Source organism: Rhinatrema bivittatum, chromosome 1 (assembly GCF_901001135.1).
Source record: "Rhinatrema bivittatum chromosome 1, aRhiBiv1.1, whole genome shotgun sequence".
Classification (NCBI taxonomy): Eukaryota; Metazoa; Chordata; class Amphibia; order Gymnophiona; family Rhinatrematidae; genus Rhinatrema; species Rhinatrema bivittatum.
This window is the reverse complement of record NC_042615.1, coordinates 820656036-820679624: the sequence shown is the minus strand read 5'-3', so window position 1 is coordinate 820679624 and position 23589 is coordinate 820656036. Positions and strand designations below refer to the sequence as shown.

Below are 23589 nucleotides of genomic sequence, written 5' to 3'. Positions count from 1 at the left end.
ATGTCCCAAGGCTCCTGGGGCCTGTCTTAAAGGGTCTATCTGGCCATAGGTAATCCCTCCTCCCATGAGTTGTGCAAACCCCTAGAGGTCTGCATAGACCCTCTGTCCTGCCACCCTTGAAACAGAAAAAATATACTTTGTAAACTTTGGCACAAGCCCTGACCTCTACTCCCCAAGCCCTCCCTTTCTCCAAAACATCTGGCCCCTGGAGGCTGGGACCCCATCCCCCACACTAGCCCACTCCCCCAGACCTCACCTTACAGACCAGATTATCCCTAGTGGTCCAGTTGACCCCTCTCACCTCCCCCAGACCCCTCCCTTACATACAAAACTCTCTGGTAGTCTAGTGGACCCCTTTACTCACCAAGAAGTCCTTGGTAATCTAGTGGGGGCTTAGAGCTCCCGCTAGGCTCCAGGCCCGATGGCAGCCATTTCCAAAATGACGTCACTCAGCCTTTGCCATACTAGTCTGAAAATCCCAGCTAAGTTAGCCAAATATGTTTATCCTTTCAGTATCTACCCCTGGGTGAGAATTGGGTTGAACAACAGGACCGAGAGAGTGGTAGTGAATGAGGATCTTTCTGCTAGTTATACCATTCTTTAGCACTCAAGGAATTCCGCAAGGTCTCTTTCCTGTTTGGGGCTTGCTAGTTCTTCCCCTCCAAAATGGCATTTGGTCATTTGGATTTATGTACCCCAAATGCATGATTTTGCATTTTGTTTTAAATTGCAATGGAATTGTTTAACCATTCTTCCAATGTTTAAAGTTATATTTCAACTTGTCTAGCTTTCTTGGCACGTCTACTCCATTGCGGTTCTCACAGTGTGAGTAAGCTGGCAGATATGTGTAGAAGCAGGGGCAGGGAAAGCTCTGCCTGTATTTTATAAACTCTGCGGCAGGAGTCACATAGTTTATAAAATATCACATACCTTCACCCTGAAAGTACGCTCACTTTTTTGTAATACAGGGAGACGTATTACTTTTTTCAGCTAATTTAGAAAAGTAAGCATACGTATTTTCTGCACAAAACAATTATAACGTGCGTGCTTTTACTGCAATATATATGGAGGCAGGTACTTTGTTTATTTATTAAAAACATTTATATTTGGCAAAATCCATTAAGTGTCAATCAATGTGACTCATGAATTAAAACATCTAACTTAATAGGACAAATTACAAAGCATTATGGGGCAGATTTTCAAAGGGGTACGCGCATAAGATACGTGCGTACCCCCTGAAAACCTGCCCCAAGTTCCCCCTGCGTGCGCCAAGCCTATGTTGCATAGGCTCGGCGGCGCACGCAAGCCCTGGGACGCGAGAAAGTCCTGGGGCTTTCCTGGGGGGCATGTCGCGGTGGCGCGTCATCCGGGGCGGAGCCACGGGCGTGTGGCCGAGGCCTCCAAAACTGCTCCCAGGCCGGGGAATCGCGTACCGGCAGCCGGCCAGCATGAGCGAGTTACACCTGCCTCGGGAAGGCATAACTTTTATAATAAAGGTAGGGGGTTTAGATAGGGCTCGGGGTGGGTTAGGGAGGGGAAGGTGGGGGGAGGCTGAAGGAAAGTTTCCTCCGAGACCGCTCCAAGTTTGGAGCGGCCTCGGAGGGAACGAGCAGCGCGTGCAGGGTTCGGCGCGCAAGATGCACAAATATTCACCCCCTTGCGCGCCCAACCCCGGATTTTAAAAGATATGCGTGGCTACTCTTGTTTACGCCGGGTGCGCGAACAAAAGTACGCGCTCACGTATTTTTTAAAATCTGCCTCTATGAGTGCAATGCGATAACTTGGCTTAAATGACATAAGAACATAAGATTTGCCATACTGGGCCTGACCAAAGGTCCATCAAGCCCATTATCCTGTTTCCAACAGTGGCCAATCCAGGTTACAGGTACCTGGCAAGATCCCAAAACTTTGATAGATTCCATGCTGCTTATCCCAGGGATAAGGAGTGGATTTCCCCAAGTCCACCTTAATAATAGTTTGTGGACTTTTCTTCCAGGAACTTGTCCAAACCTTTTTTTAAATCTTGCTACAATAACAGCTTTTACCACATCCTCTGGCAACAAATTCCAGAGCTTAATTATGCTTTGAGTAAAAAAACATTTTCTCCTAATTGTCTTAAATGTATCACCTAGTAACTTCATTGCATATCCCCTAGTCTTTGTACTTTTTGAAAGAGTAAACAACCGATTCACGTTTACCCGTTCCACTCATTATTTTACAGACTTCACTCCTATCTCCCCTCAGCAGTCTCTTCTCCAATTGACTTAAAATCAAGTGGTCTTCAAACCCCAGATAAACAAATCTTTAAATAGAAGCGATTTCAGTTTCTTCTAGAACTGTAAAACATCCATTGTGGGCTGTGCTCAGCGAGGAGCCAGGAAGCACTAAAGCTTCTTGTGTCCAGCTAAGTAAAAGTTTAACTTAGTAAACCAATCAGGGGGAGGGTCTTATCAAACCCAATGGCAGATACAGAGTCCTGAGAACATCCTTGACCAAGGGTTAACTGGTTCTTTTTCTGCAGATTGCCTCTCCTTTTCTTAAAAAGAAAAAAAATAATAAATATATATATATATATATATATATATAAATAACAGTGGCAGAATTCAAGCATACATGGACAAACATGAAGGGACTTTAGTGGCTAGAAGAGGGAGGGAGAAGCCACAGAGCAAGAGCTGTGATTGCTCAGTAGAGAGATGGCCCATGGCTGCTGACATCTTCTTTCTTTTTTGTAATTGAAATTATTGTTTCAAATAACAAACATACACAACAGCAATGTGCTCAATAGCACATAAACTTCAAAATAAAGATATGTCTATCCATCCGTATCCCGCTCCTAAGTTCTCCTCCCCCCTCCCCGACCCCTCTGGTTGTACCATTCTATGGCCTCAAGATCTACCATCCACGGGGCTGCTGACATCTTCTGTGCTTATATGGACTTGGGGTCACCGGGAAGTAAAGAGGCACACAAAATGCAGTATTCCTGTGCTGACTGTAAAGCGCAGTGGGATCCCGTTTGGATGAAGGGTGATATAGAAGAGATTGTTATTACATCAATAAGACAGAGATCAGATAAAACCAAATGCAGTCTGCTGGTAATTCCCTGGAGAGAGAATGAAGTCTGGGTGAACGGATATAGCTGGGGAGAGGATTAGTGGAAGCTTGCATTTCCATTGTCACGTAACTTATCCCAGCTCTCTTATTTTCCAGATCAAGGAGAAGAAAATCCACTGGGAACAGCAACGGTTTCATTCGTTTGAAGATGAGAGGGAATCTCGGTAGGCAGGAGAGACTCCTCAGGCGTTATCAGGGATTTTACATTCAGTCTCGTGTCGTGCAGCGTGAGCCCATTGTGGGGCTTCTCCCTAAAGGAAGGGGAAGCAGAATATTATGAGACAGACTGAAAAGCAGCTGGGCATGTAGGGTGGAAGACTGTGTCTCTAAGAGAAAGGCAGGCTGGTTGTGTTGCCTGTTCCTGAGGTCGGTGAATGGATTCTGTGCAGAACAGTAGGAATTGAGGGTTGGAGAGTACAGGGGATAGGGGCAGCAGGTTTGCGGTCCCGGCTTTTGTTTTATCTGACTTTAAGTACTGCAGATGAGGAGAGGGAACGACCATCTGAAGCTTACACAGGTTTTCTCTTCCCAGTTGCCGAACAGCAGAATAATGCCACATCCCCGTCATCACTGATACTGCCTGTCTCCCTGCCATTGTAATAGTGCAGTGCCTCATCCCGTGGCCCCGCACAATAATTACTGTACATTACTTCCTGCAGTCAGGTTTTTCTGGGTATTCATTTTCTGAGCAGATGAATTAGTTGGTTGAGTGTTGATTGGATGCCATCACGGAATGCAAAAGTGCAATCTGTGGGCAGTTCCACGTACAGTACTGGAGTATCCCCCAGAGGACAGAGCCCTCCTGCTCATGAAGTTACAGCTCGGTTTCTGCTTGGCGTAATCTAAGGTCTTGGAACCATTGTGATACTTCACAGGCAGAGCGAAAACCGAAATCCCTGTGGCCGACCTGCTGACCGCCATGAAGAGGTTCAGACGAGCAGAGATATTGGAAGAAGAGCTGGAGGAGGGAGCAGATAGAGAGAAAGTACCTGCAGGGCGCATGAAGGAGTATCAGGTGTGTACCTGTCTATGTGATGAGGGGATACCTGCATTGTATAATGAGGAGTGTCCAGCTCGTTTTTTGTAACTTAATATTTAGTAAGTTTTATATACATTATTGTATATATAGGGGTAGATTTTCAAAGGGTTACGCGTGTAAGAAATGCGCGTAACCCCCGAAAACCAACCCCTGCGCGGGCTGAGCCTATTTTGCATGGGCTCGGTGTCCCACGCAAGCCCCAGGACGCGCGTATGTCCTGGGGCTTAGAAAATGGGCAGTCCGTGGGCGGGGCCGTGATCCGGGGCCATGGTGGCCGTCTGGGGGTGTGGCCGAGTGCCTTGACACAGCGGCCTGTGTCGAGGCCTGGCGCACCGGCAGCGAGTCGGCGCACGCAAGTTACGCCTGCCAGTCGGCGCGCGCATGTTATAAAATCGGGTGTACATTTGTGCGCACCGGGTAGCGCGCACAAATGTACCCCGTGCGCGCAAAATTTAAAATTGGCCCCGTAATGTATATAAATGTCTATAATGTATGTGGATTTTTCAAAATTTTTGAACTAGAAATATTCATACATCGTTTCATAGAATATGCACGCACACCACATTCATACCTTGACACCATAACAACAGATAGCGGCTCAACTAACACAGTATGCATGAGGTTGAGTCAAACTTCTGTACAAGGTAAACGTGAAGAACCGCGACAAGGATCCTCCTTTCACCTCTTGGCTTCTTCAGGGGGGAATTTGAACATTGACCAACGATAGACGTATACACATATTTGTTGTCATGGTGTTATATAGTATGAATGTGGTGTGTGTGTATATTCTATGGTAAGATGTATGTATATTCATTGTTGAAAAAGTTTGCAAAATCCCAAAAAATGTTTTGAGTACATGTATTCAGTTTTAAGTGTGCATTTCTTATACATATATTTTTGTAATAAAGATTACAATTTATTTATTTATTTTATTTTATTTATTTATCGAGTTTTAGATACCGTCATTCGGTGTCGCCATCATAACGGTTTACAAGTTTCGATGGAATAGAGTATGCTAATGAGTTAGCATAGACATTATGATCAAAATTACAGTTATGGCAATATTAAGGTTAGTTATACATTTTCAAGGTTAGTTATACATTTTCATATGGTTGCGAGAGGCGATAAAGATAAGGTTCACATAAGGTTCAATTTAGTCTCTGTATTTGTTCTCACAAGTCTGTAGCCCTGATTCCCTTTGCATAAGGGGTCAATTCCCAAAAGGATTTAGCCAGCTAGATCTGAGCCTTTGAAAATTTACTCGGCTGAGCTGCTAAATTGATCCACCTTGTTTCACTAAGTGAAGAAAGATATGTGGCCAGCACTACTTTTCAGTGTTAACAGCCTAACTTGGCCAGACAAATCCAGGCACTAACATAGCAACCCTAAATCTGGCTGGCCAGGTCCTCCCACCTGAACCTTCACAGAAAATGCAGCCTGATCCCCCGTCTTCCTGCCCAACCTGCAGGTTCATTGGTGGGGGGAATGGGTGCTAACAATCTACACTCCCCCTGCATGATCCACCCCCCCCCCCCCCGTGTCTTCTATGCAGACTCGCAAAAAGAATGCGGTCCAGCTTCCTCCCACCCAAACTGCAAGTCCAGCAGTGGGGTGGGGGAAGGGTTAAAACAGCACCATCACCAACCCCATGATCCCCCTCCCTCTGGACCGAACTAAAAAAATGAAAGCCACCTCCCAATTTTCCCTCCCACTGATGCTTAAAACAATAAGGGCGGAACATCCCCCAATGATCACGTTCTCCTGAACCTAAAACCGTACGTACCCGGATCAGTCCAGACAGTGGGTTGAGCCTCCTGTCCAGCAGATGGAGACAGACTAAAACTGAAAAGGGTATCCTACATCAGGACAGAGCCTACCCTGCAACCCATCAGTATCTGTCTCCATCAGATGGATCAGCTTACCCTACGGTTCCCTCATCTTGGCTAGTTCCCTGTACGTACCAGGATCAGTCCAGGACGCCTGGGTTGTGACTCCGCACCAGTAGATGGAGACAGACTAAAACTTGTGGGCGGAGCCATATAAGCCCCTGTGCCAGTCACAGCCCCTCAGTCTTACTCTGTCTCCAGTAGATGGTGCAGGTCTAGTCACAGCCCTGCCTGACCTGGTTCTGGTGTTAGTCAGGTTTGAATTTTTGGGCTAGGTTTTTTGTTAGGCCTAGTTGTTTATATGCCAAATTAGGGTTTTCTTTTAATCCTTTAGTCTCGGGTGCCCTGCCTCCCAGGGGGGTTGAGAGGTCCTGAGGGGACTACCCTCCCCCGGTTGAGGCCGCTGCCAGGGTCGAGGACCCGGCTGGTCTAGTGGCAGCGCCAGGGGTGACACCGGGGAGCCCGGTTCACTCACCCCTGCAGGACTAGGGCTCCAGGACAGCGGCCAGCATCAGCGTTTAAAAAAAAAAAAAAAAGAGTTTCTGTTTTTATTTTGTTGCGGCCGGCTCTCCGTTGCTTCGGCATCGCTGCTCCGTCGTCTTCGCGCAGGGGGGCGCCGCTGGCAAGGGGGGAGGTCGCCGAATTAGTTTTTCTTTAATTTTGACGCGCCTCAGTTTTTTTACTTCCCGCGGTCGCCGGCATGCCGCGCGGTTCTTCATGCAAGGCCTGCGGGTCGCCGCGCGCGCGTTTGTCCAGGGAGGGCCTCTGCTCGGCCTGCATCCAGGGCGGTGAAGCAACGTCCGGGGCATCGCGGGGGGCTCGGGCCCGAATCGCGCGTTCGCCGCCGCGAGGGGTAGGCCCAGTAATAGGCCTCAGGACATTTTCCCGCTCAGCGCGGGAGCGGCGGCCATTTTGGCCACCGGCAAGGAATTCTTGCGGACCGCGGCAGGCGATTTGGCTCTCCCTCCCGCGTTATCCCCGCAGCGGGGCGCGGCGGGAGGGGGCGCCGAGGAGAGGCTTCGGCCCCGGGGGGATTCCGACGCCGATTCTTCCGAATCCAGGTCGTTTTATGAGTTTTTCACGGTCTTGCTACGCAAGGTACTTAAGTACAAGCGCAGCAAGCGCTCCCGAGGGGGGGGGCTCTGGGGAGGGCTCCAACCAGGCCCCACCGAGTAAGCGCAAGGCAAAAAAAAAAAAAAAGACCGCGATGTTCGCCCAGGAGCCAGCGCGAGGGAAACGGCTTCCCCGGGGCGTACCTCAGGAGTCAGATCTAGAAGATTCCTCCACGGCGGATACTGATGGTCTCGAGGAGCCCCCGAGGGGGGCTGAGGAGACGGGGGTGGATGGCTCCGCCCAGCCCGGCGCGGGAGAAGGTACACAGGCACGGACGGGGGTGACCCCAAGGTAGTCCGTCTGTTCCGCAGAGAGGAACTGTCGCCACTCATCCCGGCCATTCTCCAGGATCTGGGGATAGAGGCTCCACCCGTGGTGGTCCGCCAGGAGGCCAATATGGATCCAGTGCTGCTGGGATACCCCGGAGATAGGGTTGAAAGTCAGCAAGGCCATGGATAAGCTCTATCGCTCCCGGAGGAGGCGCTGGAGCACCTGCGACTTCCAAAGGTGGATTCAGCGGTCCCCGCGGTGACGAAGAGGCCCACTATCCCGGTCACGGGCGCGACGGCCCTTCGGGATATTCAAGACAGGAAGCTCGAAGTGCAGCTCAAGAAGATATTTGAGGTATCCGCCCTAGGGGTGCGGGCAGCAATCTGCACTAACTTCGCCATGCGGGCTAGTTTACGCTGGGCCCCGGTCCTTCAGGCGAATGCAGGCCTGTCGGCGGAGGAGGCGTCTCAGGCTGATAGATTGGAGGCGGCAATAGCTTATGGAGCTGACGCCCTCCACAACCTGCTGCGCACCTCTGCTAGGTCCATAGTAGCCGCAGTTTCGGCGCGCCGTCTCCTGTGGCTACGCAACTGGGCAGCGGATGGCTCTTCCATAGCCCACCTGGGTTCGTTTCCTTTCAAGGGGAAGTTGTTGTTCGGTAAGGAGTTGAATGATTTGATGGTTTCTCTGGGGGAGAACAGGGCATTCAAGCTGCCCGAGGATAGGGCCAGGGCGCGGCCCTCCTTTCCGGTTCCGGGGGCCCAGGAAATCGCGCCCTCAAGGATCCGCCGGCCCTTCGTATAGACCATCTTCTTCCCGGAACACTCCATGGCAGCAGTCCTTTCGTGGGAAACGTTACGGGGGGCAAGGCGGAGTCCCGTCGGGTGCGAGGTTCAAGCCCTCGCAATGAAATCCGGCCGGTCCACCCCTCGTCGCGCCTGCGGCCCGCCGTTCCAAATGTAGGGGCGCGGTTCACTTTATATTTCAAGGAGTGGATCAGGGTGACGTCGATCCAGTGGGTCCTCGACGTGATAAGACACGGCTACGAGTTAGAATTTGCTCGCATCCCAGCGGACGAGTTCCTGGTCTCGCCCTGCAAGGCCCCAGGAAGAGGGCGGCGAGGTTGGACACCTTCCGTCGGCTGGAAAGCTTGGGGGCCATCTCCCCCGTCCCTGCCGATCGGCGCGGCTCGGGCCGTTACTCCATTTACTTCGTGGTTCCCAAGAAGGACGGCACTTCAAGGCCAATTCTGGACCTCAAAGGGGTAATCAGATGTCTTCGCGTTCCCCACTTCAAAATGGTAACGATTCGGTCAGTTATCGCTTCGGTGCGTCCGGGCGAATTTCTGGCTTCTCTGGATCTCACGGAGGCGTACCCTCACGTGGGCATTCAGCCATCGTGCCAGCAGCTTCTGAGGTTCTGCGTTCTGGGGAGGCACTACCAATTTCGGGCGCTCCCCTTTGGCCTTGCAACGGCGCCTCGGACATTCACAAAAGTGATGGTGGTAGTGGCGGCGCAGCTGCGACGGGAAGGTCTTCTGGTTCATCCTTACCTAGACGATTGGCTGATTCGGGCGAAGTCAGAGAGTCAGTGTCGACGGGCGGTGGACAGGGTCCTCCAGCTCTTGCAGTCCCTAGGCTGGGTGGTCGATTACAACAAAAGTCATTTGGCTCCCACTCAGTCCTTGGAATTTCTGGGGGCCTTATTCGACACGAAACGGGGCAGGGTAATCCTCTCTCAAGATCGGATAGGCAAACTGCAATCTCAGGTGCGGCGTCTGTTGTCTCTTCGCCGTCCGCGAGTCTGCGATTACCTGACGGTGCTGGGGTCTATGGCTTCAACGCTCGCGTTGGTACCCTGGGCGTTCGCTCACCTGCAGCCATTGCAGTCTTCTTTGCTGTCCTGTTGGAAGCCAGTTTCGGAGGATTTCTACCTACCGCTCCCGCTTGTGGGTCCGGCGAGATCCAGTCTTCTTTGGTGGCTGGATCCAAGTCATCTGTCCTGTGGCGTATCCCTTCTCATTCCCGACTGGACGGTGGTGTCCACGGATGCCAGTCTCTCTGGCTGGGGAGCAGTTTGCCTAGGGAAGTCGGTGCAAGGTCGTTGGTCAGCATCGCAAGCTCAATGGTCCATCAACCGCCTCGAGACCGGAGCGGTCCATCTGGCTCTCCAAGCCTTCCTACCCTTGGTGCGGGGACAGGCGGTCCGAGTACTGTCAGACAACGCAACCACCGTGGCCTACATCAATCGTCAAGGAGGGACGAGAAGTCCACTGGTGGCGGAAGAGGTGAGAATTTTGATGGTCTGGTCGGAACAACATCTCGGCAGCATAGCAGCGTCTCACATTGCCGGGGTCGACAACGTGCAGGCAGATTTCTCAGCAGGCATCGTCTAGATCCCGGAGAGTGGGAACTGGCGGACGAGGCGTTTCTTCTCCTCTGCAGGACGTGGGGAGTTCCCCACTTGGATCTGACGGCCACGTGGCACAACGCAAAGGCTCCGCGTTTTTACAGTCGGCGTCGAGAGCGGGGAGCAGAGGGCGTCGATGCGCTGGTGTTCCCTTGGCCGACGGATGTGCTGCTGTACGTGTTTTCCCCGTGGCCAATGATCGGCAAGATCCTGGGGCGCGTAGAATTGCACCCCTCCAACGTGATCATGGTGGCACCGGAGTGGCCACGCCGTCCATGGTTCGCAGACCTCATTCAGTTGTCGGTGGAGGCTCCCCTTCGTCTCCACGGCTTCGCGGGGCTGCTTCATCAGGGCCCCGTCTTTTGGAGGATGCGGATCACTTTTCTCTTGCGGCATGGCTTTTGAGAGGAATCGGTTAAAGAGAAAAGGTTACTCGGACGCGGTTATTGCTACGCTGCTGAGGTCCCGGAAGCAGTCTACGTCCCTGGCTTATGTCAGGGTCTGGGTAGTTTTTGAGGATTGGTGTATGAAGCGAGGTTTGGATCCCACCGCCGCTGCGGTCTCTGATATTCTGGCTTCCTCCAGGCGGGACTGGCCAGAGGCTTGGCGTGCAGTTCCCTACGTGTCCACGTGGCGGCACTTGGTTGTTTGCGGGGGAAGGTCGGGGGATCCCCTCTGGCTCTTCACTCGGATATAGCCCGTTTCCTGAAGGGGGCTAAGCATCTCCGTCCTCCCTTGCGTTCTTCCTATCCGGCTTGGAATCTTAATTGGGTTCTTTCTGCCTTATGTTCGGCACTGTTTGAGCCTTTGCAGCGCTCTACTGTCAAGGATCTCACATTGAAGACCGTGTTTCTGGTGGCGGTTTCTTCGGCACGCCGTATCTTGGAATTACAGGCGTGGTCATGTAGGGAGCCGTTCTTGCGAATCTCCGACACAGGCGTTTCCTTGCGCACTGTCCCTTCTTTCTTCCGAAGGTCATCTCGGCTTTTCATTTGAATCACTCCGTTGAACTTCCCGCTTTCGACCGTGTTTCTGGTGGCGGTTTCTTCGGCACGCCGTATCTTGGAATTACAGGCGTGGTCATGTAGGGAGCCGTTCTTGCGAATCTCCGACACAGGCGTTTCCTTGCGCACTGTCCCTTCTTTCTTCCGAAGGTCATCTCAGCTTTTCATTTGAATCACTCCGTTGAACTTCCCGGTTTCGACCGTGTTTCTGGTGGCGGTTTCTTCGGCACGCCGTATCTTGGAATTACAGGCGTGGTCATGTAGGGAGCCGTTCTTGCGAATCTCCGACACAGGCGTTTCCTTGCGCACTGTCCCTTCTTTCTTCCGAAGGTCATCTCGGCTTTTCATTTGAATCACTCCGTTGAACTTCCCGCTTTCGCGGTCGGGGAGTCGTCGGATCCGAAGGCGAGGGACTTGCGAAAGCTGGATGTGAGGAGATCCCTCCTTCGCTATCTGGAGGTCACTAATCCTTTTCGGATAACGGATCATCTGTTTGTCCTCTTTTCCGGTCCCAAGAAAAGGGCTGTAGCGTCTCGCACGACGATCGCCCATTGGCTCAAAGAGGCCATAGGCTCAGCGTACATTGTACGGGGAAAGACTCCGCCGGTGGGTCTTCGGGCTCATTCGACAAGGTCTCACGCTGTGTCCTGGGCGGAGTCTTCTCAGGTGTCGCCCCAAGAGATTTGTAGGGCGGCTACCTGGAAGTCGTTGCATACCTTCGTCAGACATTACCGTCTGGATGTTCAGGCCGCTGAGGTCGGAGGGTTTGGAGAGAGGGTACTCCGAGCGGGACTCTCTGCTTCCCACCCTCGGTAAGTTGGCTCTGGTACATCCCAGGTGTGCTGGACTGATCCTGGTACGTACAGGGAAAGGAAAATTAGTTTCTTACCTGATAATTTTCGTTCCTGTAGTACTAAGGATCAGTCCAGGATCCCGCCCGCTGACGGAGAGTCCGCTCATAGTTGTTTCCTTAAGCTCACCGCTTGTTCGCTCTCCCGGTTGGGGAGTCCGGTTCCCGCAGGGGTTGGAATTGTTTCCGGTTAAATGGCGAGTTTTGTTAGTTAGCTATGGTTGCCCATTTGGGTTTCTACTTTGACATTACGTATGACTGAGGGGCTGTGACTGGCACAGGGGCTTATATGGCTCCGCCCACAAGTTTTAGTCTGTCTCCATCTACTGGTGCGGAGTCACAACCCAGGTGTCCTGGACTGATCCTTGGTACTACAGGAACGAAAATTATCAGGTAAGAAACTAATTTTCCTTTAGTCTTTTCTCCCTATTTGGGTAGTTTCTATCACAGGATCAAGCAAGTACTGTTCTTTTGTTCAGTTTAAAAAAAAAAAGGCAATTGGCTCTGATTTCGTGTCTCAGGAGACAGTATTGTCTCCACGCTCTTGCGGGGCTAAGGGGGGCTTTGCCCCTTGTGTGGACATAGCCTAAGCCCCTGTTCCCGGTGATCCTATTGGGGGTGAAACTGGTGGTCCAGTCACTCCCCCCTCCCCTGGCTGTCTTTCGTTTGACAAGGAAGCCCCCCCAGTGCAGTTCCCTTAGGGATCCTGTATTCCTCAGCTTCCACTTTTATGCTGTGGAAAAAAAAAAAAGATAAAGATATATATACAAGCTTCACAAGCCTGTTTTTGTCATTGGGGGCCGGCAGCCAGGGTGGTTTTGGAAAAGGAGCGTGCAGGGTTCAGTCTGCTGCCTCCGCTCCTCCCGGCAGCACATTTTCAGCACTTACAGCAATCAGCTGATTTTCTCTGCAGCTCGCGGCTTTTCTTCATTGATTATGCCACGCTCCCACTGCTGCCTGTCGTGTGGAGAGCCCTCGACACATATCTCGCGTGAGAGGCTCTGCTCAGCATGTTTGCCGGGGGATGAAGGGCCCTCTCCGGCAGTGCGATTAAATTCAGTCCGGGGTCGCTCTCATTGCGTGGCCAGGCCGTTCCCGAGTCGGCAAACTGCAGGAACGGCGGGCATCTTGGGGGTTTCAGCAACTCCCGATTCGGAGATGCTTAGCGCTGACGACCCGAATTTTTTAAGGTCTCCCCCATTTTGAGTCCTGTGAGTCCCCAGGCAGAGGTTCCCGACCGACCCCCCCCCCCCCCCCGGTCAAGGCTAAGCCGCATTTTTCTTCAGAATTTGTGCTCCTCATGCGCAAATCCTATCTGGCCAGCTTGCAGGAGGAGGAGGATCTTTCACCTGGTCCCCCACCTGCCAAATTTCCACGGTTGGACCCCCCACTTGCTCCTGCACCTCCGGATGCGCAGGGATCTATTCAGGTGCGGGTGGGCCCGGGGGCCCCCCCTCTCCCGGACCCTCTAGCGCCCCTGGGGACCCCAGATCTGTATCAGAGTCTGGACGGGGCGGAGACGCTCCCTCCTCTGGACGGGGATGACACCAGGGTGCTCCGTTTATTTCACAAAGAGGAGTTGGAGCCCATCATTCCTTTTGTCCTTCAGGAATTAGGGATTGAGGGCCCCCTGGCGGATTCCCTTACGACCACGCTACATAAGCACATGGACCCGGTCCTGGCAGGACTTAGGGCTCCAGCTTGTGCTTTTCCGTTTCACCCTATGCACAAATTGCTACTCCTCCGGGAATGGGAAGTTCCTGAGGTGGGGCTCCACATTGGGAGAGCCATGGACAAACTTTATCCACTCCCGGAGGACTGCTTGGAAATGCTGAAAATCCCCACGGTAGATTCTTCAGTTTCTGCTGTGACCAAGCACACCAATATTCCAGTGGTGGGTGCTATGGCCTTGAAGGACATGCAGGATCGCAAGCTTGAATTCCACCTTAAGCGCATCTTCGAGGTGCTTGCCTTGGGAATCAGGGCGACTATCTGCAGCAGTCTCATGCAGCGGGCAGGCCTCAGGTGGGTTCAGCAATTACTCGGCACCCAGGACCTCCTGTCCGCAGAGGCAGAGCAGGCTGAAAGGCTGGAAGGCGTCATTGCATATGGGGCGGATGCGCTGTACGATCTTCTCCGCGTCCAGGCAAAGGCGATGGCCTTGGCGGTTTCCGCTAGAAGGCTCCTCTGGTTACGTAACTGGTCAGCGGACCCTTCGTCCAAGGCGCGGTCGGGCACTCTGCCCTTTAAGGGTAAGTTGCTTTTTGGCGAGGACCTGGAGCAGCTCATTAATTCCTTGGGTGAGAACAAGGTTCATAAGCTACCTGAGGACCAGCCGAAACAATCATGAGCGTTTGTGCCTTCCCGTTCCCATTTTCGGGGCCAACGTAGGTATGTGATGCGAGGATGTGGGGCTTCTTCTAGGACTTACCCTTCCAGGTCTCAATCTTGGTCTCAGCCCTTTCGAGATCGCCAGCCCTTCCGCGAGGGGGCCTCTCAGTGTGCCACCCCGAAGCCCGCTCCCCAATGAGATCCGGTCGAACCGTTCCTCTGTCCCCAATCTAGGGGGTCGTCTCTCCCTATTTTTCGAGGAATGGGTCAAGATCACATCAGACCAGTGGGTTCTCAAGATCATTCAAGATGGTTACGCGTTAGAATTTTCTCGAGATCTGCCGGACCTTTATGTAGTCTCTCCTTGCTGATGCCTGAAGTGGGATGCGGTGGCCCAAACCCTTACCAGGCTCCGACAGCTGGGCACCATCGTTCCAGTTCCAGTGGAAGAGCTTGGCACCGGCCATATTCCATCTACTTCATGGTCCCGAAGAAGGAAGATTCCTTTCGCCCAATCTTGGACCTCAAGAGGGTAAACCGGGCTCTCAAGGTGCCGCATTTTCAGATGGAGACCCTGAGGGCGGTCATAGCAGCTGTTCATCTCGGCAAATACCTGGCCTCTCTCGACCTAACGGAGGCGTACTTACACATCCCAATTCACCCCGAACATCAGAGGTACCTTCGCTTCTACGTACTGGGCCAGCATTTTCAGTTCCGGGCGCTGCCCTTCGGTCTCGCCACAGCGCCGCGTACCTTTACCAAGGTCATGGTGGTGGTGGCAGCTGCTCTCCGCCGGGAAGGAATCTTGGTCCATCCTTATCTGGACGACTGGCTCATGAAGGCCAAGTCGGAGATTCTCTGCTGGCAGGCAGACGACTGGGTTTTTGCTCTTCTTACCTCCCTCGAGTGGATAGTCAACTTCCCCAAAAGCCACCTACAGCCTTCCCAGGTGTTGGAATTTTTGGGGGCACGTTTCGATACGCAGCTCGGCAAGGGCAAACAGGCTTCTCGGTCTACTATTGCTCGGTGGCTGAAGGAAGCGATTGCCTCGGCTTATCTTTGCCGAGGCCGGACAGTTTCTGAGGGCTTGAAGGCTCACTCTTTGCGTTCTCAGGCTACTTCGTGGGCGGAGAGTCAGTTGGTCTCTCCACAAGATATCTGCAGGGCTGCTACATGGACATCCCTGCATACCTTTGCTCGGCATTATCGTCTAGATGTGCATGCCCCGGTCTTTGGTTCTTTTGGACAGCAGGTGCTTCGAGCAGGACTATATCCAGCATGGCTCTCTGCTTCAACAGCATGGGAGAAGACTGATACATCACGCATTTCCAGCATAGCTCCCTGCTTCAACAGCAGGGGAGAAGAAAAACAACCAATAAGGACTGTATAACATAGTCTGGGTAAAACAAATAAGCATGGGTGTAGCTTGCTTATTGCGGCGGTTACTACCCCTACTACCCCTAACTAATCAAGCTAGATATTTCAATGGTGGGGGTGGAAGGGAAATAGAACCAAGAGCTAAGAGAAACAGATAAGTATGAGAGAAAAAAACGTGTGAAGCTTGCTGGGCAGACTGGATGGGCCGTTTGGTCTTCTTCTGCCGTCATTTCTATGTTTCTATGTTTCTATGTCTCGGTCACACCCAGTTTAGGGAAGCTTTGGTACATCCCACGGTCTGGACTGATCCGGGTACATACAGGGAAAGGAAAATTAGTTCTTACCTGTTAATTTTTGTTCCTGTAGTACCACGGATCAGTCCAGATACCCTTCCCTGGTTTTCTTCCTTTTCTGCCGTCCGTTCGAAGCTCTTCCTACAGGTCTCTGGATGAATATCACCTATCATTATCTTAAGGACACCGGAAGCATCTGTATGATGACCAAGGATATGCAAGAGTGCTATTTTACACAGTCCATTCCTTGTTGATAATTGTTTCATTTGTTACTCATTTGGGTCGTGTTTACTTGCTTGATTTCTTTTCGGGGTTCTCTTAGTTCTTATCTGCTTTGACAATGGTTATACTGAAGGGTTGCAGGGTAGGCTCTGTCCCAATATAGGATACCCTTTTCAGTTTTAGTCTGTCTCCATCTGCTGGACAGGAGGCTCAACTCACGGTCTGGACTGATTCGTGGTACTACAGGAACGAAAATTAACAGGTAAGAACTAATTTTCCTCTGTTGATCCCACCCCCACGGGGGTTTAAAAATATGCGGGCCAAACCGCACCCCTAAATCTACCCTCCTCCCAAGGCGAAAACATTCCCCCCCCCCCCCTCCCAGCCCTTCCCACCTCACAGAATAGTCCCAAACATGCCCAAACCGAACTGGGAGGGGAGGCCATCTTACCTCCTCCGAGCTTGGCGTCCATCGTTGCTCTGATGGTGCATACAGTAGGGCTTCAGGGGAGTGAGGTGGGGATGTGGGGGAGCGCGGGGTGGAGGGTTTTAATTTTTTTACATGGAAATATGGAAATATCAGGAGGGGGGGTTTGCCTAGATTTGGACCACCAGGCTGAACTGTCTGGTGCAGAAAATCATTACCAGCCATCTAACGCTTCTTCTCAGATGTAACTGTGACCCCCACAACACCTACAACTGAAGCAGCTAAAATACAGTTTCCTACTGAACTAAGTCACTATGTTTTAACCACTCAGCAATGCTGGATTTTCAAAGGCTTTGATTTACCCAGCTAAGGCCTTATGGAGCTGGCTGGATCCCTTGGAAAGATATACCCGAGTCTCTGAGTGAGCATGCACGCACCAGCTTGGAAGCTATGTGGACGCACCGGGGGCATTTGGCCAGTCAGATTGTTTGCTTAGCTGATAAAACTCATGTTTAATTTTGCTTTTGGGTCACAATTGAAAACACATCTTTTTAAGCTTCCTCTTCAATTCAATGTAGTGACAAACTTTGTACAGATATTACATACATTTTGCATTACGCCTTGGTTAGGGGTCCCTTTTAACATGAAAATCACCAATTTACTGTAAATTTGTTGTACGCAGCTTTGATGTCATTTCAAGTTGGAAGCTAAGTATTCAACTCTAATGGTTTATGACTGGCTTGGTGACTGGCCATGCATGCAGGCTGGTGTGGGATGTTTAAGCTGTGGATTTATAGCTGTGGCAAGGCACAGATTAAGTCAGCCTGCCCTGGAGCTGTATTATATCACTTTATACACACACACAAAGAATTGCCTTACAGTGACTTTTACGACCACACTGGATAATCACACAAGACTTTCGTGAGAAGTTTATTTACATTCAGGTCACAAGTTTTCACCTGTGGAACTTGTATTGGGGTGTTTGGCAAGCAAAGACAGTTAACGGATTACCTTTATGGTGTTTTCTTAGCCCAAAGGTCCACCTTTGATGCCATCTCTTCACAAAAATTTAAATATCTCTTGATAGTTGTTATGTTTGGTTATTTTTGAGAGTGACAAAATTATTCCCTCTACTTGTTGTATTTATATTTTGAGTTTTTAGTGGGGGATTAGATACTACTTTTGCAATTTTTAAGGAAAAAAAGTAGCACATTCTGAAAACAATCCATAAAAAGATCTCTATAGCCGCTGTGTGTTCTTAGGTTCTTCTTTCATATGGTCAGCACTGATCCAGGAATTCTCTCTTTAGGCCTCTGGCAAGGAAAGACAGTGAAGGCTGGTCTGGAGATCCCCCATCCCGGGAAGAGAGAGAAAGCGAGAGAGACAGTGAGGGCTATGTGGGAGATCCCCATCCTGGGAGGAGAGAGGCATTGTGGGGGCTTGTCCAGGGATTCCTACCGCAGGAGGGCAGAGAGAGAAGGACCATGGGATTGCTATACCGGGAGGGGGAAAATGAGATAGTGAGGGCTTGTCTGGGGCTCCTCACCCCATGAGAAGGGAGAGAGAAATGCTGATCTTGGGATCCCTACCACAGGAGGAGAGAAAGATATGGAGGCTTATCCAGGGATCTCTGCCCTAGGAGGTAAGAGAGAGATGGTGAGGACTGGTCCAGGGACCCCACTGAGCCTTGGGAACAGACTGGAGTCATGTCCTGCTGCGGAACCTATCTAGGCTACAGGAGGAGAAAGAGAGCAAGGACAGGCACATTTTTCAAAAATTCTCTCTGTGATTTTTTGTGCGTTTCTGTAGGGAGAGGAATTAGGATTTTCTATCCCCACTTCCCTTTTATGTGAACCTCCTTATTTCATCAGCTTCTCCTGTCTGTTTGCTTAGAAAAATTCACCAAATTGTCTGTGTAAAAATCTTATTTCTAGTTACACAGGGCTAACGTAATGACACTTCATCAGGACACACAAGCAATTATGGAAACAGAGAATAAGAAAAACAATAGTCCCGAAAGCATGCTTGACATCTGGTGCTTATCAGATTACAATTAATTAATGCTAGCCTCACATTTGCTCTAGCATAAACTTGCATATATAGAGTGTTAATGAGCTCTTACTTTACTAATCCACAAGATGGGAAGTGGAGCTACAGTTTCTTACCATACAGGACTTGCAGTAACACATGCTCGCTTGCTGGTCAGGCTGTCTCTCCCTTCACAGGTCTTCAGCGCAGAGACAGAGAAGACAGTCACTGTCACCAAAGCAACAGACTGTTCAGCTCCCTTTTCCCTTATACCTTGCTCTGTTGTACCCTTGGTCTCCGCTAGTCACCTCAGCCCAGAATGCCTGGAGATAAAGCAGGGGGTGGGAAGCAGCAGCATTCGGAGGGTTGCCTTCCTCTTTGGTTAGCTATGAAGGCCACGACCCTGAGTTCTGGCACTCTGCTGCTTTTTAAGAGCTTACTTATGCATAATTCAGCAGCTTCATGCATAGTCAGGTGAATGCATAATTAAGGCTTTTAATTAGCAGATTTTCCCACTCTTTTGCCAGTTCTTTGTCTCTTTCTTCTTTCAGCAAGTGGTCAGTTCTGATGAATGACAGTTGCCAAGGTTTGACAGGCCACTGATAAGTCCGGCTCTCAGATTGGTCTTAAAACCATAAAAAGAGGCATCAATATTATTGCAGTACCGACTCATATGGTAACATCTGTCCTCATGTTCCTTTGGCCTCTTTTGGGCACCACTTAAGCTAGAAGGGGGTTGATAAATCCATCGGGCTTAGTCACGTACACAGCACTGCAGTCTCGGCATTTGGTTGCCCATTGCAGAACAGAGCATGCCTTTTTTGCTGATGTCAGAGAGTCCATTTTGGCTGCTTATCCTGTTAGCAAGAACTGGGATATTTCCTACATTTCCACTTGTAATAAGCCGTGTTGTTGGCCATGTCTCATTATGATAATATCATTACTTTCAGAACCCTCACTTCGGTTCTACAGTGGTCTTCCTGCCAAATATGTGCGCCGAGACACTTGGTTAATAGAGACACCACTAACAGCATGTATTAATTTAGTAAACAGGCCACTCTGGAATTCTCAATCTAATCACACTACACAAAGGAAGCATTATTCTTCCTACTGCCTTACGGAAGACATACTGCAGGTGATGCAGGCGTGGACCCTTGGGCTGAGGTGGAGTTTGCGCAGCCTGCAGGGAGGACCCTGCAGATTCTCACTGTCGGCTGGCAGAGTTGGACGAGGCAGAGGCCCAACTGGAGCTTCACCTTTACTAACCCTCGTTCCCCTTGGATTGAGCCTTTGGGTGCTGGGACTGGCAAGTCAAGAGGGGGCCTCTGCGGATGACGGAGATTCTTCAATATAGCAGGGTCGGAGTGGATGGAGACAAGGCGTATCCTGAGGCAAGCTGGGATCAGCAGCAAGCTGCATTCAAAGATGTCCTGATGGTCAGTGGCTGGCAGCAAGAAATCAGGACAGGAATCAGGCCAAGGTCAAGTATCGGGTATCTGACTGAAAGGAAGAAGGGACGGATAAACAGGGCAGGAAGGCAAGGAGCAAACAGGCAGGTGAGGGCTATGTAAAAGAACTGAAGAACTGAAGAAGGAACATGGACCCTGGAGTTGAAGACGAGCTGGAACCGAAGAGTGAGATGCTGGCAACTCACACTATTCAACAAAACAGGCTGACCTGATACTGAGGCACTGGAATTATGTCAGGAGATGCCTTTTATAGGCCTCAGTGGCAAACATCATCAGTAGGGGCCGTGGGGAATTTCCCACTGTGGTCCCTTTAAATCCTGAAGAGGGCCGCGCGCTCTTGTACCTAAGGCAGCATGCCACGAAGAAAATTGCTGGCGGCATCCAGCTGCATGGAGGAGCGACGGGACGGCCTGGTGGCATCCTGCTGCGTCGCAGAGCAGCCGGGACCGGGGAAAAAGGTTGGAGCGGCGATCTGTGGGGCAACCCACGGGCCACTGATCGTAACACTGCACGTATAGGTTTCAGTAATGACATGGAGATTTCACACAGTTTGGGCACTGCTTCTGTGAATCCATGGCCGTGGATGCCTCCTGTTAAAAGAAAACTTAGAAGTGACAGGCAACACGAAAATAACAAACGCAGAGTAGGTAATTTTGTCTGATCTATGAAGAAACACTTCCTTCCACGAGACTCGAGAGTGGCTTAATGGAAGTATTTATTCCCAGAAAGGATGGTAGGTGCATGCACTCTATCTAGGGAAGTCATTTTGCCCACAGCCAGTCTATGTAATGCTCTATCATGAGAGTCATTTCCCCAACAATCAGTCAGTCCCTGCAAAGCTACAAATCTCGCACACAAAGACTGTCTCCCCTGAACACTAATGAAACGCTTGGATTTCTGCTACGTGTTTGTGTGATTGTGTGTGTGTGTGCTCTACAGCAACCCATGTATGTATTTATGGACATTTGATATTCCATCTTTTCCCAAAGTTGGTCTCAGGGAGGATTACGATAAATGTAAATGAACAGGGGCAGTAGAACAGCTTACAACTGAATCAGAATTTGCAATTAATGTAGCATTGGGACCCAGGAGGGAAAGCCCATGTGTGAGTAGTTTCGAGCCCCAGTCGTGTTCCTGTTGTGTGTAGCTCAGTCCCTTGTCAGGGGTTCAGGAAGTTGGACGAAGATGCAGGTCTTAGGGGGAAGACCTAGCAGAAAAGCCATGCATTAGCTCTTTTCCTGAAGGTAAGGTAGCATGGCTGCAGGCGCAGGGTTAATGTAACTTTGTTCCAAATTTTTGGTGTGTTACAGCTGAAAGCACAGAGTCTTGTGCCGGAAAATCTGGTGGCACTCAGCAGAGGAAAGGAAAGAAGGGCCATTTCAGCAGAATGAAGTTCCCTCGAGGACATGTAACTTAATATGCCCTTGCCACGGTACCTCTTATACTGTAAGAGTGTTACCGAGAACAGTTTGTAAGGTCCAGTGTGCAGTAGGCTGTAACTCTGTACCAGGAATATTCACTATATTACAAAGCATCCACACACGGGTCCAGTGATCGATGTTCTGTCAAACTGACATGGCTTTTAGTTTCCAGCCCCGCCTCCCAGCAGTCGCCTTGAACGACACAGTGAGGTGGACGCACGTCAGGCATTGCTGTGATCTGACTGCTGTGGCTTTACCGCTCTAACTCTCTCTGTGTGCTTTCTTTGCAGAGGTTAGATTCTGGGCTGCTGTACCCCTGCGAAGCTGGAATGGCGATCGACAACAGGAACAAGAACCGCTACAAAAACATTGTCCCTTGTAAGCAGAATCCTTCGTGTAATAGCCCCCTTCCTCTAACGATTCCAGTAATCAGGCACCAGTTCCTGCAAATGCTTACTGAGCCCATGGACATTCCTGCATCCCTTCAGGGGCTTAGGACCCTTCAGCCACCCCCGCATTCTGATTGGCCGAGTGCTTTGGAGTAGGGATGAGCACTTCCCATAGGGCACTGCTGGTTCTCTTCGCTGAGGAGGGGCGGGGTTCTTTTTATGCATAAGTGGGGGGCAATTATCAACAGCATGTGTAGATGCAAAGTACGCCGGCACGTTTACTGCGTGTACGTCGTAGCTAATATTCAAAGGGAAAGAACTCGGGTAGTTTGTCTCTGAAAGTTAGCGTAAAGCGTGTGTGCTGGAAGCCATCATGTGCTCTGCTCCTGCTATTTGTGTGGGCGGCCGAGCTGGGGAAAAAATCACTCGTATTTCTGAAAAGGGAATGTTTGCGTGCATCCTTCCTTCTCCCAACCCGAACACACTCACGGGAAACATCTCTTTTTCACATGGCTAAAAGCGGGCACACTGTGGATACCTGCGTGTACTTGTAACCTTGTGTGATTGCTGAACACTGCAAGATCACCTGGGAACGCTTCCCTACGACTTAGTAATGATAACCAAAAAAGAAGGGAGGGTTCCCTGTACGTACCCGGATCAGTCCAGACCGTGGGTTATGCCTCCCTTCCAGCAGATGGAGACAGAGCAAAACTTGCAGGGTGCCCTCTGATAACCAGTATAAAGCGGTCCCGCTTTAACAACCATTTAAATTTGGGGGTTGGAATTTTTGGGGAAGGGTTTGGATCCCTATTTTTCTCTCATATTTCCTTATCCCTTTGAATGGATCATTTATTAAAAAAAAAAAAAAATTATAATAATAACAAATAGAAATTTGTAAAGTACTTTCAGGGAAGTTTGTTTCCCTACCTCTCTCTTTCTGGTCTATTGGGCAATAATAATAATTATCTGAAAGTCCCGGAGAGGAAGAAAGTTTGCAGCTTCTCCTGTTTTTAAGTTCAGGTAGATGTGCTAGCAGAATCCTGGCTCGCGGGGGTGTAAGCTGGTGGTCCAGCCTCTCCCCTTGCACTGCAACCGGCTGCCAGGAGAAGTTTTTGCCTCAGGGCAGTGCTGGCTGAGACGCGGTTTTCCTCAGCCAGTCCCTGTTCGTTTTCATTACAGGCGGTTGCGGCTCGTGTTTAGGAGCGGAGGGTAGCCCGTCTTACCTGCTCCTGCCAGGTTTCGGGGGAGTGCGATAGTGAGTCCACCTCATTGTTCGACCCCATGCCGCGCTCCGCCTGCAGGTGTAACCGTCTCTTTTTAGTCAGTAAGGAGGTCCAGACAACTGATCCGTAAAGATAGACTTTTATTGCCAGCAAGATGCAGCTAAGACAAAGGCTCAGTACAACTGCATGCCACGCCCCCTCCGGAGCAAACTTTTATGCACTTTACAACTCTTATCTTTCACACATGCGTTCTGGTTTTTGCTGAACAAACATTTCACAAATTGCTGAACAAGCATTAGCTAGCGTGGTCCTCTAGTAGGTGTAGCTTAAGATCAGACTATTGTTTCGTCATTTAATTGACGTGTTAGACATTTTACATTGTCATTCGTATTAATACAATACAAAGTATTATTCCAAAATGGAGTTACGTTATGTTACGCTAAAAATTAGTACGTCACTGCGTCACTACGCATTACGTATCATTTGCGTTGCAAATATTAGTATGTTCAAGATGGCTGTGCGTTTCACTGCTGGCATGATTAGTCGGAAGATGTTCAGTTGCTCTTTCGTACTTCAGGGGGGGGTCCCGAAATTGAACCTCTTCATTCCCCCCTTTGATACTTCAACTTTGAAGAGAAGGCAGAAGTATCACTTTATATCTGAAGAGGAACTGAAACGACAATGAGAGTTAATACCAGTGACATTGAATGTGAGCCCTAATGTT

The 23589-nt window shown here is 50.3% G+C and overlaps 1 protein-coding gene across 1 annotated transcript in view; it reads left to right on the top strand.

Moving 5' to 3' along the window:
* LOC115073462 overlaps positions 1-23589 on the top strand; it is a 301189-nt gene that overhangs the window by 209413 nt on the left and 68187 nt on the right. Inside the window, exons 16-18 of the mRNA XM_029571896.1 lie at positions 3211-3278; positions 3990-4129; positions 21544-21649. Coding sequence (XP_029427756.1) covers positions 3211-3278; positions 3990-4129; positions 21544-21649 — 314 coding nt within the window. The remainder of the gene's footprint in view (positions 1-3210; positions 3279-3989; positions 4130-21543; positions 21650-23589) is intronic.